This window comes from Crocuta crocuta, unplaced genomic scaffold (assembly GCF_008692635.1).
Source record: "Crocuta crocuta isolate KB4526 unplaced genomic scaffold, BGI_CrCroc_1.0 scaffold170, whole genome shotgun sequence".
NCBI lineage: Eukaryota > Metazoa > Chordata > Mammalia > Carnivora > Hyaenidae > Crocuta > Crocuta crocuta.
Window position 1 is genome coordinate 5,735,482 of NW_027527853.1, and position 19,147 is coordinate 5,754,628.

Sequence of the window (19,147 nt, forward strand, 5' to 3'; positions counted from 1 at the left end):
TTTGGAATCTGTATAATGCTACTAATACCTGTCCTGGGAATTCACCTAACATTTGGGACAACTGCTCCTAATTTCCCCAGGAAAATCCCTTCTTAACTTCACAAAAACAGTAGTAGTAGTAGTAGTAGTAGTAGTAGTAGTAGTAGTAGTAGTAGTAGTAACATAATCTTTAACAGTTAACAAAACATAATTGAGTTTCTCAGATAAAACCATAACAACAAAAGCCTCAAAAGAAGCCACTCTCACAATGTCAGGTTAATATTATATAGCAATAACTATCATGAATTTTTTTCAGAAAATTTTTAAATTAAAAACTAGCTTATACCTTTTCAAGGTCTGGATCTTGAAAGGGAAATTTACTGATGACTACTTTATATTCTTCTTCATTAACAACAGGGATGGGGCTGTAATTATCTTCTTCAAAAATGTCCCTGTTAAGAAAGAAGAGAGAATTGAAAATAAAGTATTGAAAATGTATCACTGGAGTGATATAGGACAATACTCTTTTTTTTATAAAGCAATTACCAAAAAAGTATTTTCATTAGTCCATTAAAATTTGAAACAGGAAAAAAAAAAAAAAAAAAAAAATTTAAAACGGAAAAAACTCAAACAACNAAAAAAAAAAAAATTTGAAACAGGAAAACACTGCCTACTCATCCAGAATTCTAAAATTTAATACCAAATAAATCTTGTCCCTCAAAATTTATACACAATCTCTTCTTTCCACTTGTTTTAGATCCTCTCAGCACTTCAGTTTTAGTTTTTCACTCTAGAACAATTCTTAAGATGCACAGTCTGAACAAACTCATTCTCTATGACTAAAAACAAAGCCATGAGTATTCCAATTGTATTTCCTGATAGGGACAATTCTCAAATTGTAAGTCTTTTCTCTCTCTCTTCTCAGCTAGATCGTAAGTGCCCTGAAGATGAAAACAAGGCTTTCTATTTAGTCTTTTCAAAATGCTGTATTTACAAAAGGACCTTTTTATATTTAGTAAAGTAAGACAATTACTACTCATCCAAGGTCCATGCGCTCTCCATGTGCTCACACAGCTCCCTTGCAAACTGGCAGAGACATATCACTAGTGTGGGCCACTGGGTTGAGAATGGACGTGACAGGTGCTGCTTCAGGTCTAAAGCATTTATGAGCTAACCGTGTGACTCTCTTTCCCATGGTGACAGGGGAGACAACATGTCAAGAATGTGGAAACACAAATGCAAACAGCCTGGATCTAGGACTATAAGATCCAGCAGGGACTTCTGTGTGAGAAACAAAATGTCTACCCATCCAGGGTGATACCGGGCACTTTTGTTACTATAGCATAACCCAGACTGTTCAAATATACCTGCTGTCCAACCATCAACTTTCTTTTAATCAATAATTCAGCTTGACTAATATTTATTGAGCACTTATTGTGTGCCAGAATTTGGAGTAATTGTGATGAAAATTCCCTAATTCATGAAGATAAAAACAAGATGTTTGTTTTCAACCTAACAGAGGAGATACAGACATGAAAACAAATTATTTTTATGATAATGCATTATACATAATAAAAAGAGGTGCAAGGTTCAGAAATAGCACAAAAGAAGAAATGATTAAGTTTATCAGAGGAGGTGGGAGATGACCTCATGGAAAGTTTTACGGAGAAGCCATGCATTCTGTAGGGCCTTTCAAGATGAAAAAAGAAATAATTATTTTTTTTCTTTTTTAAAAAAAGAAATACTTCTAATGAGATTATAGAAGAGGGGCGCCTGGGTGGCTTAGTCGGTTGAGCATCAGACTTTTGCTTAGATCAAGATCTCGCGGTTCGTGGGTTCGAGCCCTGCATCGGGCTCTGTGCTGACTGCCAGCTCAGAGCCTGGAGCCTATTTCAGAGTTTGTGTCTCCCTCTCTCTCTGACCCTCCCCTGCTCACACTGTCTCTCTCTCTCTCTCTCTCTCTCCTAGAAATAAATAAAAAACAATATTAAAAAAAAAAGAGATTATAGAAGAACAGCGTATCAGAAAGATGGAATGTAACAAGCAAAAGCTTAAGGGGTAAAAATGTATGAGTGTGGGAGGAAGTAAAACCACAGGTAATGCAGTACTATTACTGCATCAAGTAAACAAGAGACATGGTGTAAATGAGGCTGGCCAGGTGACAAACAGAGTCACCCAGATTTTATCCTGTAGGCACTGGAGCACCATGAATAGGTTTTAGGCAGACAATGTCATACGTCCACTATGTGGAGGATAAATTGGGAAAAGGACAATAATGAACACAGAGGCCAGTGAGAAAGACTGAAGAATGTCCTAGTGTGGAAAGGAGGGGGCAAAAACAAGAGCTTTAAGAAATAAAGTAAATACACAGGATTTGAAAACTAAATAAGGTTATGGGGGAAGGTATATTCAGGATGACTCTGCAGTTTCCAATCAGGCAAATGGACAAATGATGTATATGTCACCTCATCAGAGACATTTGCTAAGGTAAGGAACACAAGAGAAGGATATGATTTCGACAGTGGACGACTGATATCTCATTGATAAATGGGGTCTGAAGAATTGATGAGAGACTGGAAATAAAGGCACCAGTTTGTAAATCATGATGGTGCACAACATAGTTACAGTAAGTCTCTGCTCGGGGTGGAGGAGGATTAAGATGATGTTTAGCTAGAGGCATCTGGGTGGCTTAGTCAGTTAAGCATCTGACTCTTGATTTTGGCTTGGGTCTTGATTTCTGCTCGGGTCATGATCTCATAATTAATGAGATCGGGTTCTGCTCGATGAAAGGCCTGCTTGGGATTCTCTCTGTCCCTCCCCCACTCTCCTCCCCTCTCTCTGTCAAAAGAATAAAATCTTGAGCTGGAGGGTATTATGTTAAATGAAGTCAGTCACAGAAAGACAGGTGATTTCACTCAAATGTAGAATATGAGAAACTTAACATGATCACAGGGGAAGGGAAGGAAAAATAAAATAAAAACAGAGAGGAAGGGAAACCATAAGAGATTCTCAAACACAGAGAACAAATTGAGGGTTGATGGGTGTGGGGTAAACGGGTGATGAGCATTAAGGAGGGCACTTATTGGGATGAGGACTGGGTGTTATATATAAGTGATGAATCACTGGATTCAACTCCTGAAGCCGAGACTATACGACATGTTAACTAACTTAAGAGTATAAACAAACAAGATTTTAAAAAAGAATTTAAAAAAAGACACTGTTCACTTAAAATATTGTGAGATGGTTCCACTAATCCTTTTTCCTTTTTTTTTTTTTTTTAATCTTTACTTATTTTTGAGAGAGACAGAATATGAGCGAGGAAGGGGCAGAGAGAGGGAGACACAGAATCTGAAGCAGGCTCCAGGCTCTGAGCTATCAGCACAGAGCCCAACATGGGGCTTTGAACTCACAGACCTGACCTGAAGCTGGACGCTTAACTGACTGAGCCACCCAGGCACCCCAATCCTATTTCCTTTTAAATAGTATTTTAAATTAAGAGTTTAAAAGACAAGTTACACTATAGAAAACAAACAGATGGCTACCTGAGGGGAGGTGTGTGGAGGTATGGGTGAAACGGATAAAGGGAATTAAGGATACAATTAATTATTATCTTGGGGGCACCTAGGTGGCACAGTTGGTTAAGCATCTGGTTCTCAATCTCGGCTCAGGTCATGATTTCACAGTTCGTAGGTTCGAGTCCCTCGCTGGACTCTGTGCTGATAACATAAAGCCTGCTTGGGATTTTGTCTCTCCTTCTCTCTGCCCCTCCCCTGCTTGTGTGCGCCTGCTCTCTCCCCTCTGCCCAAATAAACTTTAAAAAAAGTATACAATTATATTGATGAGCGCTGAGTGACAGAATTGTGGAACTACTATATTGTACCCCTGAAACTAATATAACACAGTATGTTAACTATACTGAAATAAAAAAATTTTTTTCAAAGGCAAGTTACAGTTAAGAAACTACCAGAAGACCATAAACTACTTACTTTATACAAATGCCAGGGAATCAGTTAATATGAAAGGCGAGATAATTTAATGAATGGTACTTTCACATTCTGAAAATGCTAATGTGGTCTTCAAAGTGACTGTTTACTGAACTGAATTCTATAAACATTTACTGAGTTCCTGCTCAGTGTAAAGCACTATACTTGGGGCTAGGCAATCAAAAATATAAATATAAATAAAGCACTGGTGTTCATGATATACCTGGATATAACCATACACACATAAATAAACTATAATAGTCAGATTATAAATTCTGTCATGGAAATAGTCAAGTCTTAATTATTCAATACTGATGATAACTTTTACTTTTTAGCCATTGCTAGGTTGTCACTTTATTACTTGTAAAGTCAAAGTACATCTTTGAAGATATATAGGTCAGAGATAAGAAAAGCTTAAATTCTGCTACTTTTTTTTCCCAAAATTTTATTTTTAAGTAATCTCTACACTCAAAATGAGGCTCAAACTTTTTTTTTTAATGTTTATTTATTTTTCAGAGAGAGAGACAAAGTGCCAGCAGGGGGAGGGGCAGAGAGAGAGAGATACAAAATACAAAGTAGGCTCCAGGCTCTGAGCCTGAGGCTTGAACTCGTGAACTGTGAGATCATGACCTGAGCCAAAGTTGAATGTTTAACTGACTGAGCAACCTAGGTGCCCCCAACATGAGACTCAAAACCCTGAGATCAAGAGTCACATATTCTACCTACTGAGCCAGCGAGGCACCCCTCTACTATTGCTTAAAAATCAAGGCAAAAGGCGTGATCTAGAAGGGTATTAAAAGTAAAAAAAAAAAAAAGTCAAAAAACATTTGAAAATTATAGAAAAAATACTTCATGGTTTTCTCCCATCTTGGGGGACAATCTCACTACTAGAAGTCTCATGATAATGAATACAGCTGGCTCAATACAAATGTATCAACAATTATAAAACTTAAAGACTCTTCTAAAGAGGGCAAGTTATTAACATCCCTATATGCAAAGATTTTCTATCTAATGATACATTATATCACATTACATCACAACATATACATTACAGATTACCATCCATCAATAAACACTAGCCGTATTTCCTTTTTTTCAAAATTTTTTTTGAATTTATTTTTTATTTATTTCTAGGAGAGAGAGAGAGAGAGAGACAGCGTGAGCAGGGGAGGGTCTGAGAGAGAGGGAGATACAGACTCTGAAATAGGCTCCAGGCTTTGAGCTGGCAGTCAGCACAGAGCCTGACGCGGGGCTCGAACCCACCAACCGCGAGATCATGACCTAAGCAAAAGTCGGACGCTTAGCTGACTAAGCCACCCAGGTGCCCTACACTACCCGTATTTCTAAAATACTAAAGACCAAAAATCGTTGATGCATATCTGTGTTTCATCAAGACTGTCAAGTGTCCACGTGAGACAACACCCTGACAATATAACCCCTAAGAAATGTTAATACAGAAAGTGCAAATAAGAATTTATTTGGTTTATTTTAATAAAAGTGAAAATAGCTTGTGAATGACTCAGATGTTTTAAAAAGATTTCTATCACAGTATTCAGAAGGTCAACTCTGTAGTTTTGAAAACTGATGAGGCAAATGTCAAGCTGATGTTAAATCATTTAACATATTTTGTTTTAATCTCACTAAATATTATTGCCACATCATTTCTATATTTGGGTGACCTAGATTGAAGATCTCAAGATTTACTTTTTTTTGAAAGAAAGAAAAAAGAAAGGAAGAGAGGGGAGGAAGGAGGAGAGAAAGAGGAGGGAGGGATAAATGACTTTAGAATTAGGGAACAGATTTCTCTTTTCATGGCAATACAAAGTTATATAGATTATAAAATACTTTGTCCATATCCTGCAGGCAAGTGATTAAAGCAAAACTAATATTCCTAATTAGATGCTTTAAAGACTTTTAATCTAGTTATGTTGTTTGTAAAAATAGCACTTTCTCCAAACAAAATTTATTTAAGTTTATTTATTGTGTATGTGTGTGTGAGAGAGAGAGAGAGACAGAAAGAGAGAGAGAGAGAGAGAGAGAGAGCAAGCAGGGGAGGGGCAAACAGAAGAGGAGCCTGACAGAGTCCATCGGCAGAGACGGCCCTACTCAGGACTCAATTTCAGGACTGTGGGATCATGACCTGAGTTGAAGACCAAGAGTCAGATGCTTAACCAATTGTGCCACCAGAGTGCCCTTCCAAACAAAATTTAAAAGCCATAAATCTGTTTCTAATACTAAATACCTTTGAATACTTATAGCCTTATATCTATTATTTATTGGGGAAAACAAACTACAGAGATTAGAACTAAAAGGAGTTCAATTAAAAATTTATTATAGGGGTACCTGGGTAGCTCAGTTGGTTAAGCCTCCAACTTCAGCTCAGGTCATGATCTCATAGCTCTTGAGTTCAAGTTCCGGGTCAGGCTCTGTGTTGATAGCTCAGAGCCTGGAGCCTGCTTCAGATTCTGTGTCTCCCTCTCTCTCTGCCCCTTCCCCATTTGCACTCTGTCTCTCAAAAATGAATAAAATTAAATTTTTTTTTAAAATTTCATTATAAATAGTTTAGCTGCTATGGAACACAGTATGGCAGTTTCTCAATTTATTAAACATATATCTGCCATATAATCCAGCAATTCTACTTCTGGGTGTATTTCCTAAAGAACTGAAAACAGAAACTGAAACATATATTTATACATCAGTGTTCACAGCAGCATTACTCACAACAGCCAAAAGGTGGAAATGACCAAATATCCATAGGTCGAGAAATAGATAAATAAAATGTGGTTATATACATACAATGGAATATTATTCAGTCTTGAAAAATGCATACATGCTACAACGTGGATGAAACTTGGAAACATTATGCTAAGTGAAATAATCTATGCACAAAAAAATAGACAAACATTGTTATGAGTCCACTTACATAAAATGTGTAGAATAGTCAAATTCATAGAGACAAAGTAGAATGGTAATTGTGGGGCCAGAAGAAGGGACTAGGGGGTTAATGTTTAATAGGTACAGTTTCAGTTTGGGAAGATGAAAAATTTCTAAAGAAGTATAGTGGAGATGTACGTAGTGTCACTGAACTATACATTTTAAAAAGGTTAAAGTGGCAAAACTTGTTATATATATTTACCACAATAAAAAAATAATTATAAGCATTTTTATTGCTAAATTCAAAATCATATAAGGATTTTTATATGCTAAAGTATATAACAAACTTTTTTATTACATTAAAGTTCCATGGATTTAGACTAACCTGAAAACTCCAGCCCATTTCTTAAGCAGTGTTTCATTGTATTGATCTCTTATTTCAAACAAAAGGTCAAAAAGTCGGTTCACTGGAAAACCATAACCCTAAAACACAACACAAGCAGATAAACAAGTCAAATAAGTAAACGTATTCATAAGAGAAATGTTGGGAATATTGGAGAACTGTCTGAAAATGATCACTATATCATACTGTATTTCATTCCAACAGCATTAAAATAAGATATCCTTTTGACCTTCTACTAGGTTGCATTAGATAAAAAGAGTCTAGAAAGGCTTTTATGAAGCTGGAATAATTTTCCCACTTCTCCTCTCTCTTTTCAGCCTGGATTACATGGTTAACCTTAAAAAGCATTAGAAGTCGGGGCGCCTGGGTGGCTCAGTCGGTTAAGCGTCCGACTTTGGCTCAGGTAATAATCTCACGGTTCGTGGGTTCGAGCCCCGCATCGGGCTCTGTGCTGACAGCTCAGAGCCTGGAGCCTGTTTCAGATTCTGTGTCTCTTTCTCTCTCTCTCTGACCCTCCCCTGCTCTCGCTGTCTCTCTCTCTCTCTCTCTCTCAGAAATAAATTTTTAAAAAAAGCATTAGAAGTCAAAACTGGAGAAAAAGTTCAAGATTAGTGATCTGCATATATAATGGTATCTTGGGAAGTGGTCCCTAAAAAGGATAAAAGAAGAAAAGAGAATATCTTTTGTCTGAAACACAGTGGCTTCATTTTGCACCTTCAATTTAAGATCGACTTCACTGTACAGGGAAAATATACATCTTTCCATCAAATATACACTCTCCCCAACTGTATTCCTTTCCAAATTCATTGAAATCTTACCCATTTCAGGACCAAATATTTCTGTCCACCTCACAGATTTGTCCTTTTTCCCCTTCAAGTTTTCCCCCTTCTTTATTTTTGATCCTACTCCACTAGCAGGAACTGTTCCATGCATTATCTATTCACCATTGTCTTTAACTTCCACTAGTTCCTTTCCCTTGGCTAAATAAATATGTTAAATTACCGCTCATCTTTAAGCCAAGAAAAATAAGAAAAAACAGTAAGAAAAACAAAAAAGCTCTTCCTCAATTTGCGATGCCTGCCAGCTGCCCTCCTTTGTACTCTCTTCACAGCCAAACCTACTACAATCTAATTCCCACTCCTCTTCCTTTAAAACTGCTCTCAATAATGTCACAGATTACCTCCTATATATAAAAGTCAGTGATCTCTCACTCTACAATTACCTTTCTCTTGAAACTCGTCTACTTTGAATTCTGTACCATGACTCACACTCCTTGTTCTCCTTTAATCTATGAACAGTTATTCCAGTTTTCCTTTATCTTCTATCTCCATCTTTCAATCTTTTCTTCTAGGTCTCTAGCATAATCTGAAGTCTACTGACTTCAAACACTATTTCCTCTGATTATTCTGAATCTGCATCTCTATTACACCTCTGGAAACTCCAAATATTTAACTCCAACACTTGTTAGACATCTCCAAGAGTCTGCCAGCAAGCAAACACATCCAAGTTAACTTATCTCTTCCCCTTCCAACTAAACAAAGTGTTTTTCCTATTTCCTCCTAGCTCTGTTAACAGTTCTACCATCAATTCAGTTATTAGGAAAGAAATTTGAAAAACATCTAAACAACCCCACACTAAATATATCTAACCATTTAACAAATCCTTTTGATTTTACCTCCTTCACAAATCTCTTTCAAATCTATCATTCTTCTCCATCACTCACTGTCTCTTTTCCAGAAGTATCATCAGTGCCACTGCTTCATTTTGCTCCTCCACTTCTCTTGCCTAGACCATTGTAAGAGCCCCCTAAACTGAAGTTCGAACCATCTGTTTCTTTCGGCTCAATGTATTGCCAAGACTCCAAAAATTATCATTTAAAAGTGCAAATCTGATCTTGGCACTCCCCAGGTTAAAAACTACAGAAGGCTCACTAAAGTCCCACAAGACTGCCATAATCTGGATCAAACTACCTTGTCAGTTGCATTACCACTATTTGCCCTTCTTTGCTCACACCCATCTTCTATCACCATACTATCCCTCTATCACCATACTATCCCTCTATCTACAGTTTATACATGCTATTTTATTTCCTTTGTGATTCATGGCCCTTTCTTGATATGTATTTGTTGAACTCAGCTTTTAAAACCCAACTCACATTTCAACTTTCTATACAGGCTTTCCCAACCTAGAATTAAAGTCAGACATTCCATCTTCTGTGAGCCCAAAGGTTTTTAATATATTGCTATATTAGTATGTCTTATACATCTTACCTGTTTAAACCATAAAGTTCTTGAAGAATTTTTATGTCCCTATTGTCTTACTGATTTTTATGTCTCTATCATTTTATACATCATCTAGCTACTAGCACATAGTGGGTGCTCAAAAAATGTTAGTAATAAATCATAAGTGTTTACTTTTGATTTGCTTAATACATTGTAAGCAGAATATGTGTGTGTGTGTGTGTGTGTGTGTGTGTGTGTGTGTGTATGCTGGTGTTACTTTTTAATGTTATTGTTTACTCAGCTTTGTTTTAATAAAATCACACATGAAAAGAAAATTTTCCTTAGGGTGGCAAAGGGTCAATTTTAAAAACTAAATATTATGCAATGTTTTCTAGTTTTTATGAAAAGACCCTCCCCAATTCTTTAGTTAAAATGTATAATTTGACCACACTGTGTAAGACCTACCTAATACTCACCCTGTCAATTTTCAGTGGAATGAAAATACTGCAGGATTTCTGAGTAAGTAATAAGAACTGGTTTGTCCTCCTCAATCTTATTTCAAAGCAGTATACTTACAAGGGTTTATCCACCCATCACTGCTACTTTTTAATGCCTCTATTACCTGAATATTGTCTATTACTTTTCTCTGATTCTCTAGAGAAATTCTTGGAACCATAGCAAATATTGTAGATTCAGTTGTACTCAAAGTGCCAACTCAAGAACAGTTTGTTATGGCTTACCAAGAGATAAGGAGCTTGCATCAGAATATAAATCAATGAGGCTAATCTACATCGAGAAAGTCTTGCTACAAAATACATGCCAACTGAGCTAAATTTTGTACTTAGTGATGTAGTTGATTTACATTCTGACAGAAGTTCCTTTATGTTATGGATCCATAATGAACAATTTGTGGACTGGTAACCATTTCCAGACCAGTGAGTGGTATTCCCACAATGCTTTAAGTAGCAATGTTTTTAGTTGTTAAGGTAGCAGAACTCCCTCAAGTTATTTAGAGACAGACCTGAAAAAATTAAGGTGGTCTCAAATAAAACTTACCAAGATTTTTTTTTTGCACAGAAATCAATATTACAGACATATTTGTCACAAAACTTATGAAAACAAAAAATCCACATTATCCTGGTGTTACAGTATAAGACATAGAAAAGCTGTAAGACAATAAAATAATCTACTAAAGGAACTTGTAGAATCTTCTTAGGTTTAAGAACAAAGTCGAAAACTATTATTCTAAGATGGAAAAACTCTTATGATGAAGCAAATAGTTTAAATTAGCATTTCCCAAAGCATATTATATGAAGCTCTATATCTACAAGATGTCATATAGGGGGAAAAAGATTCAAAGGTCAAATATACAGGGAAAATGCTGCATAAGCACCTTCCTTTTGGAATCATATGGTATAAATTTGCTCTGAAGAGGCTGTTAGTGGAGAAGTCTGTTTTACTTCACTTATTTCCCAGATGTTTTGATCACAGAACTCTTTTTAAAGTAACATCTATTATCACACTTTGGAAAATGCCAATCTATATTTCATGAAATGTTATTCCAACCATAAAAAATCCCTTAAATTTAAACATGAAAACAATACAATCAATTCCTGACCATCTGTGATCAGGTAAAATGGACAAGCTTAAAACTTTGATACTGAAAATCACAAAGGCACTGAGTTTTGATACAAATCAGTTTAAATCTTATTTTTAAAATTTTATTATTTTTTTTAATTTTATTTTTGAGCAGAGAGACAGAGCACGAGTGGAAAAGGGGCAGAGAGAGGTAAACAGAATCTGAAGCAGGCTCCAGGCTCTGAGCTATTAGGACAGAGCCCGATGGGAAACTCGAACTCATGAACTTAGTCAATAGCAAGGGCGGAATATAAACTCAGGGTTTTGTGTGACTTCCTAAGGCAGTGCTTGTATCTTCTAGTTTCTAATTTTTTTAATGTTTATTTACTTTATGAGAGAGAGAGAGACAGCATGAGTTGGGGAGGGGCAAAGAGAGAAGGGGACAGAGAATCTTTAGCAGGCTCCAGGTTCTGAGCTGTCAGCACAGAACCTGATGCAGGGCTCAAATTCATGAACCATGAGATCATGACCTCAGCCAAAGTCAGAAACCTAACCAACTGAGCTACCCAGGTGCTCCTGTATCCTCTAATTTCTAGTTCACAGTTCTTTTCACTATAACATGTACTTTTTTTTAACTACAAAAATCTTTATCTAAAAAAGGAAAACTGAATCTATTCTCTCTGAATGACCAATATTTTAAAAAATGACAGGGGTGCCTGGGTGGCTTAGTTGGTTAAGTGGCTCAGGTCATGATCTCACAGTTCATGGGTTCAAGCCCTGTGTCGGGCTCTGTGTTGACAATCAGAGCCTGGAGCCTGCATCCAATTCTGTGTCTCCTCCTCTCTCTGCCTCTCCCTCACTTGCACTCTATCTCACTCTGTCTCTCAAAAACAAATAAATGTAAAAAAAAATTTTTTTAATAAATAAAAGATGACAATATTCCCTGAGCTCTTTCCAGGCTTCATAATCAGGAAGGTGGGGAGAATGAAAAATCTTGGGTAATAGGGAATATCATATATAAGCAAACATCTGGTTACTACTAATTTACCACCACTAATCCATAATAAAATAAATGAGCATGATCTATATTTTGTAAATCTTTAAGTGCTCAAAATAGCCATAAATTGAATGTTATATTATCACCCACCTGCAAAGTATCTGCAAATAATACAATGAGATTCTTCAACTCCAGAACAAGATCAGGATCAGTACAATAAGACTGGGTGAGAGAGGTGGAGGGGTGGAAATACAAACAAAAACAAATATAAACCAGAGTCATTTGGTTAAAAACAAATAAAACCTGAAAACTTTTCCTTTAATATGCCAGACTTATAATAAATTTAAAATCTTATTAGTTAAATCCATGGCTGGCTTTCTCTATTCAGTAAAAATTCTTAGGGAAAGACCATAACATAATTATTCTTTAGTATGTTAGAAAAAGTTATAGTTCATTGGACAAACAAGTGTATAAAGAACCTACATTCAATAAACTATTTGTAAAAAAAAAAAAAGAATCTACATTCCTGATAAATAAAAAATGTAGTATATTTATAATCTAAATACTGCATAAGCTAATAACCCTTTAAAATATTTTCATTATTCTCAATAATAAAATTACAAATAATAGATTACAAAATTTTAAGTATTTAACTATCTTGAGAAAATGTCTATAATAAGCAATTATTAATTTCAATAGTCTTTATAGTACTAGTATATTATTTGCACAAAAGGTATATTATGCAAATATTTGATCATTTTACTTTCATGCATAAAAAAATTTCTCATTACATAAAGGTTCATCATTTCAAATGAGTTTAAATTTTGAGAATTGCATATTTTTAAGAAATCCGTAATTATATTACTGCAAACAAATTATAAACATCGAAGAACAAGTTCTATGAGTTTTAATGGTGGAGTTTATTTTGGAAACAAAGAATTTGGAATGATAATTAAAAACCCTTTCTTCACAGTGCTTTTCAGTGATCTAATGAAGAGGTCAGTTGAGACTAATGAGACCAGCTTAATTCTTCATTTTCTACTAATGCTGGACTAAAAGTATGTTGGGAAGCCCCAGTCAGTTGCAAAATTACAACCCAGTATAACCAAACAAAAGCCTAACATTACTGCTTCTAAATCTGAGCTGCTATCAAAAATGCAGAATGATGGAGGTACAGTTTTCTTTTGACATCATGCATTTCAGAAGTTCCTGAAGTAACTGAATTAAAAACTTAGTAACATAATTTGTCTGACTTACTGAATGAGCTCTAAGGACAGCAATTATCTTTGAGAGGGCCATGTTCCAAAGTTCATCAGTGTATGCCCTGGTTACTAATCCTTGGGTCACATGTAAAATGTGATCTTCCACCACAAAGAACCTACAAACAGTAATTACCAACATAACATGTATTAAAAAAAAATTAAAACCCAAACAGAAAACAAGCAGTTGACATTAAACATAACATTAAAAGAATTATCTCCATATTTAGATACATACCCTACAATTTGAGTGAAATATCTTCTATAGCCATCAACTGTTTCATGCTTTAAATGAAAAATAAAAATCAATTTAAGCCAATGAATAACAGTAACATAAAAGTTCCAAGTCACTACAGTATTTATTAACAAATATTTATTGACGGTCTACTATATGCTGCATACATTTTTAAGGCATCAGGGTTACACTGGTAAACAAAAAGCCCTTACCCTCATGGAACTTGCCTTCAAAAGGAGACAGACAATCAACAAGTTAAAAAGTAAATGTAACTTCAAAACCCTCTTTTCAGTAAGCTAGCTCAAGCCACCATAATTTCTCACTTGGGCTATTACATCATTCTCCTACCTAGTTCCCCAGCTTTCAGGCTTGCTCTCCACAGTCTATTGTCCAGATAGCTGCCAGGATGATACTTTTCAAAGAGTAATCAGATCATTATATCTTCTGCTAAAAACCTTCCAATGACTTTATATCTGATTCATAATAAAACTCAAACTCCTTAAAAATGATCTACAATTGCATGTTAATCATTTTAACAAAAGGCTTACAGGAAAATATTTGACCATTTGAATTTCATTCTTAGAAGTTTATTACATGAAATATTTCATTATTTTAATTACATTCAAATGCTGTATTTTGCGTATATCATAAATGTGCTCAAAATTTTCAGACATTTGGGGTCTGAAATGTTTTTAGGTAAAAATACTTTAAAATACTATGATCAGAGAGAATGGAATCTACATGAGAGCAGATGTTTGATATTTCTTGATATTTGCTTTATAACAGAGTATATTAGTCACATTTTATAATGCAGCATGTGTGCTTCAAAAGAAGAGGCTTCTACCATTGTTGAAACAGGCTTCTATATGGTTCAATAGAACAAGTCTGTTAAGTATGTTGTTTATTCTTACTGATAGTTTATTTGGTGTGTAAGACACTGAGACATGCTTTAAAATCCATTATGGATTTCTTTTTTTTTTTTTTTTTTTATATTTTTATTTATTTCTAGGAGAGAGAGAGAGAGACAGCGTGAGCAGGGGAGGGTCAGAGAGAGAGGGAGACACAGACTCCAGGGTCAGAGAGAGAGGGAGACACAGAATCTGAAACAGGCTCCAGGCTCTGAGCTGGCAGTCAGCACAGAGCCCAACGCGGGGCTCGAACCCACGAACTGCGAGATCATGACCTAAGCGAAAGTCGGACGCTTAACCGACTAAGCCACTCAGGCGCCCCTAAAATCCATTATGGATTTCTTATTAACCCTTTTAGTTTTGGCAATCTTGCATTAAATATTTTGAGTCAATGTTATCATGTGCTTATAGGCTTCAATTATCATTTTTTATCAACACTAAGATATGAATATTTTATTTTTTTATCATTCTAGTTTTTTTTAATATTATATGAGAGTATATGCTCTGTTTCCACTCTTTTACTGGTTACTCCAGAAACTGTATTATGCATACTTAAATAATCAAACCCTAACCAATCAATATTTTTACTCTTCTGGACAATTCAGAAAACCGTAGTATAGTTTCATTTCAGTAACTCCTACCTCATGTTTATGCTTTTGTTGCTGTGTATTTTAATTCTATCTTGTTTTAAAGTCCATAATATTGTATTAACATTATTTTCTATGGTTGACATAGATTCACCCACATATTTATACTTTCTTTGCTATTCATTCCTTCTAGCATTTCATATCTTCCATTTGGCGCCACTTTCTTTTTTGCCTGAAGTAGATTCTTTAGAATTTCTGTAGTAAGGATGTCTAAGTAACAAACTCTCCTCTTCTTTGCTGAAAATGTCTATCTTTGCCTTTGTTTCACTGGATATAGAATCCTAGGTTAACAAGCATTTAAAATATGCCACTGTTTTTATTTCTCATGGGTAAAAACCTAGTAGCAAGACTGCTGGGTTGTAGGATAAGTGCATGCTTAACATTGTAACAAACTGCGAAACTATTTTCCAAAGTGGCAGCATAGTTTTTATACCCACCCGAATTGCACCAGCACTCCCTATGATCAATCTTTTTAATTTTAGCCAGTCTGGTAGGTATGTAGTGGTACCTCACTGTGGTTTTAATTTGCATTTCTCTGATGAAAAATGATACTGAACATCTTTTCATGTGCTTATTTCTCATTTGAATATCTAGTCAAATGTCTACTTGAATCTTTTATCCATTAGTCTTTAATTATTTATAATTATACAAATTCTTTATATTTTCTAAATATAAGCCCTTTGTTAGACATGAGTTTTACAGTATTTTCTCCCAAGCTCTGTCTTGTCTTTTCACCTTCTTGGCAATGCCTTTTGAAGAGTAGTTCTTCATTTTAATGTTCAATTTATCAATTTCTTTATCGTGTGGTTCATGTTTTATGTATCTCACCTAAGAAAATACTGCCTAACCCAAGGTCACAAAGATTTTAGCCTGTGTTTTTTTTCTAAAAGTTTTATAATTTTAGCTCTTGCATTTGGGTCCATGATCCATTTTTTGAATTGCTGATTAAGGGAAAAGTATTTTTTTTGCATACAAATAATTTAATTATCTTGAGTCAAAAGATTTCAAGTCTTATACTTGCTGAGTTTATTTTATAGCCCAGCATTTGGTCTACCTTGGTAAACCTTCTATGTGCATTTGAAAGGATGTGTATTCTGCTATCTGGGGTGGAGTATTCAATAAATGTCAATTAAGTCAAGTTAATAGCTGATACTATTTTTCAGGTCTTCTATTTTCTCTTTATCTTTATGATCTGCAGTTTCATTATAAGGTCTCTCAGAGAGTATTTCTTTTTATTTAACTAACTTGGGATTCGTGGATGTGACTCTGTAAAAGTCTGTATTTCTTGTCCATACGGGAAACTTCCCAGCCATTATGCCCTCAAATCCTCTTCTGTCTCACTTGTTCTAGCTTCTCTTTTCTGAAATTCCAACTAGACATGTTAGACTTGTTCTCTGTATCCCCTCTGTCTCTCGTGTGTATTTTTATCCTCTTGTCTCTCTGTGAGGCTTTCTAGGTAATGTCTTCAAATCAACTAAGAGAATTCATCAACTGCTGAACCTATTCATAAAATTTTTAATTTTGGTTAATATATCTTCTATTTCTAGGTATTCTACTTGATTTTTCTTCATTTTGGTAAATCTTTACAGTTTCTTATTCCCTATTTGTATCAGCAAGCTTGACTTTTATTTCTTTAAACATATTCAATAGTTATATTAAATGGCTAATAATTTGGGGCACCTATCATCAATCTTTTTAATTTTAGCCAGTCTAGTGGGTATGTAGTGGTATCTTACTGTAGTTTTAATTTGCATTAAACTCACGATTACTCACGGTTCATGAGTTTGAGCCCTGTGTCAGGCTCTGCACTGACAGTGTGAAGCCTGTTTGGAATTCTCTCTCTCTCCCTCTCTCTCTCATAATAAATCAAAATAAATAAATAAAAATAAATGGCTAAAAATTCAAACACTAAAAGTCTCTTAGGATTTATTTCTGTTTGCCTATGTTATATATATATACACATATATATGTATATATATGTGTATATATACATATGTGTATACACATATATACATATGTGTATATATACATACACATATGTATATACATACACATATATACACATATATATGTGTATATATATACAAACACATACACATATATATAAAAATTTTTTTCAGAGAGTGTATGAGTGGGGGAGAAGGGCAGAGGAAGAGTCTTTACCAGGCTCCACACTCAGTGTAGAACCCAACATAGGTCTTGGCCCCACAGCTATGGGATCAGGACCTGGGCTGAAATCAAGAGTTGGAACACTCAACTGACTGAGCCACCCAGGACTCCCTCTGTTGCCAGTATCTTTAATGATTCTCACTTGTTTTATAAGTAGTTTTGACTGTAATTTGCTAATTTTCCTTGAAACTATGATATCAAAATTCAGAGATCTATATTTGCTTCTACTAGGCAATATCAGCATGGCAAGACTTCATATTAAATTTTCAACTGGAGATTTTTTTTCAATTATCCAAGTAGAATAAATTTGTGTTGCAAACACATGTGAGAATCCACTTGTTATGTATTCTCAGAGATTTTTCCCTTGATCCTTCAGCACCAACATATAAGATATGCAATTTCCTTACAGTGTTTGGCAGAAAGAGCAAAGAGATTTTGTTAGATTTTTAAAAATATTTAACACTGTGTCCATTTATTTTTTTTAAGTAATCTCTACTCCCAACGTGGGGCTCAAACCCATGACCCCAGATCAAGAGTCACATGCCCTACTGACTGAGCCAGCCAGGTGCCCCCAGATGTTTTCTTTTAAATCTCTAGGTCATCCTAATAATGAGACTCTAATTCTTTGGAGTCTCAGTTTCACAAGAGTGGCTCTTTGTATTCCCATGTCCTCAAAATTCACGCTTTCTCATTCAACAGATGCCTCTAAGATAAAAGCCACAATTAGTGCTTAATTAAACCTATCTGGATTTCTGTCTTTCATTTAGGTTTCCCTGTTTTGTTTGTTTTATAGTGGGATATACTGTATAAATTACATACAATAAAACTCACTTTTTCATGCACTGTTTTCACAAACACATCTAGTCATATAATTATCACCATAAGTGACATATAGAGCAATTCCATATTCACTTAGTTTTTCTCCTAACTATACTCTTCTACAAGATCCTTAGTGCATTTAAAAATAATTTTTAAAAATTTTAAATGTTTTATCCATTTAAAACTATTTAGTTGTTTTGTCAATAGAACAATATAAGTACATAGTCTACCATATTGTCAGAAACTATCACTCCCCAATACTTTATGTATCTTCTTGTTCCTTTATTTATTCACTATTTTACTATCTATCTCTAATAGAATGTAAGCTCATGAGAGAAGGGATTTACCTGTTTTGTTCACTGCTATACCCTTAGCACCTAAACCAATTTTTGGAAATGGTAGATATTCAATAAATATTTGTTGTTGAATGAATAATGATACATGCTATCAAGAAATTAAGGCAGGGTAAAAGGGAAAAAGTGACAATATAACCAATCCAAAGTATTCACATACTTACCATATTTGACTGGGGTTGCAATACCAGTCTTGCTTGTTTCTTCCTTTGTTTTCGGTAATAATTTTCAAATGTTTCCTCGTCACCCTACAATAAAATCCACAGAGTAATGAAACACAAACATACTAAAAACAGGTAACTTCTGTACCACTAACAGTCATCTTAGGTTTCTAACAAATGGAATATAATAACTAAAGTGGTATTTCATACTAAATGTCAGGAATAAATTTTTGGCTTTATAGTTCAAAAACAGTAACATTGTTTGTTACCAGGACATTTAGGAAGACTAAATGTAAATTCAAACAATTTAACAGTTACCCAACTTATCACTAAGGTTTTACAGCTTTCCGACTGACCAACTCAAAATATGGCTGTCTGTGAGAAGACCTATATAAGGAAATTAGCTTACAAGCCTTAACTTCTGAAAATAATGTATAAGACCATATATGATCTGGCACCTTCTTCCATCTCCTATCTCATGTCAGTATAGTTAATATAGCATTTTCTTTTCACTTCCAGACTTTTGTACAAGCTATTCTTGAAATGTGCTTCCCGGTTCT

At 34.9% G+C, this 19,147-nt stretch overlaps 1 protein-coding gene across 3 annotated transcripts in view; it reads right to left on the bottom strand.

Moving 5' to 3' along the window:
• Positions 1-19,147, bottom strand: part of EXOC6 (exocyst complex component 6) — a 221,582-nt gene that overhangs the window by 110,100 nt on the left and 92,335 nt on the right. For all 3 annotated transcript variants that reach the window (XM_077779797.1, XM_077779805.1, XM_077779789.1), the window contains exons 9-14: positions 18,591-18,674; positions 13,534-13,580; positions 13,294-13,414; positions 12,187-12,258; positions 7,222-7,319; positions 326-431 (exon numbers count right to left, since the gene is read on the bottom strand). In XM_077779797.1, the coding sequence (XP_077635923.1) occupies positions 326-431; positions 7,222-7,319; positions 12,187-12,258; positions 13,294-13,414; positions 13,534-13,580; positions 18,591-18,674 (528 nt within the window). The remainder of the gene's footprint in view (positions 1-325; positions 432-7,221; positions 7,320-12,186; positions 12,259-13,293; positions 13,415-13,533; positions 13,581-18,590; positions 18,675-19,147) is intronic.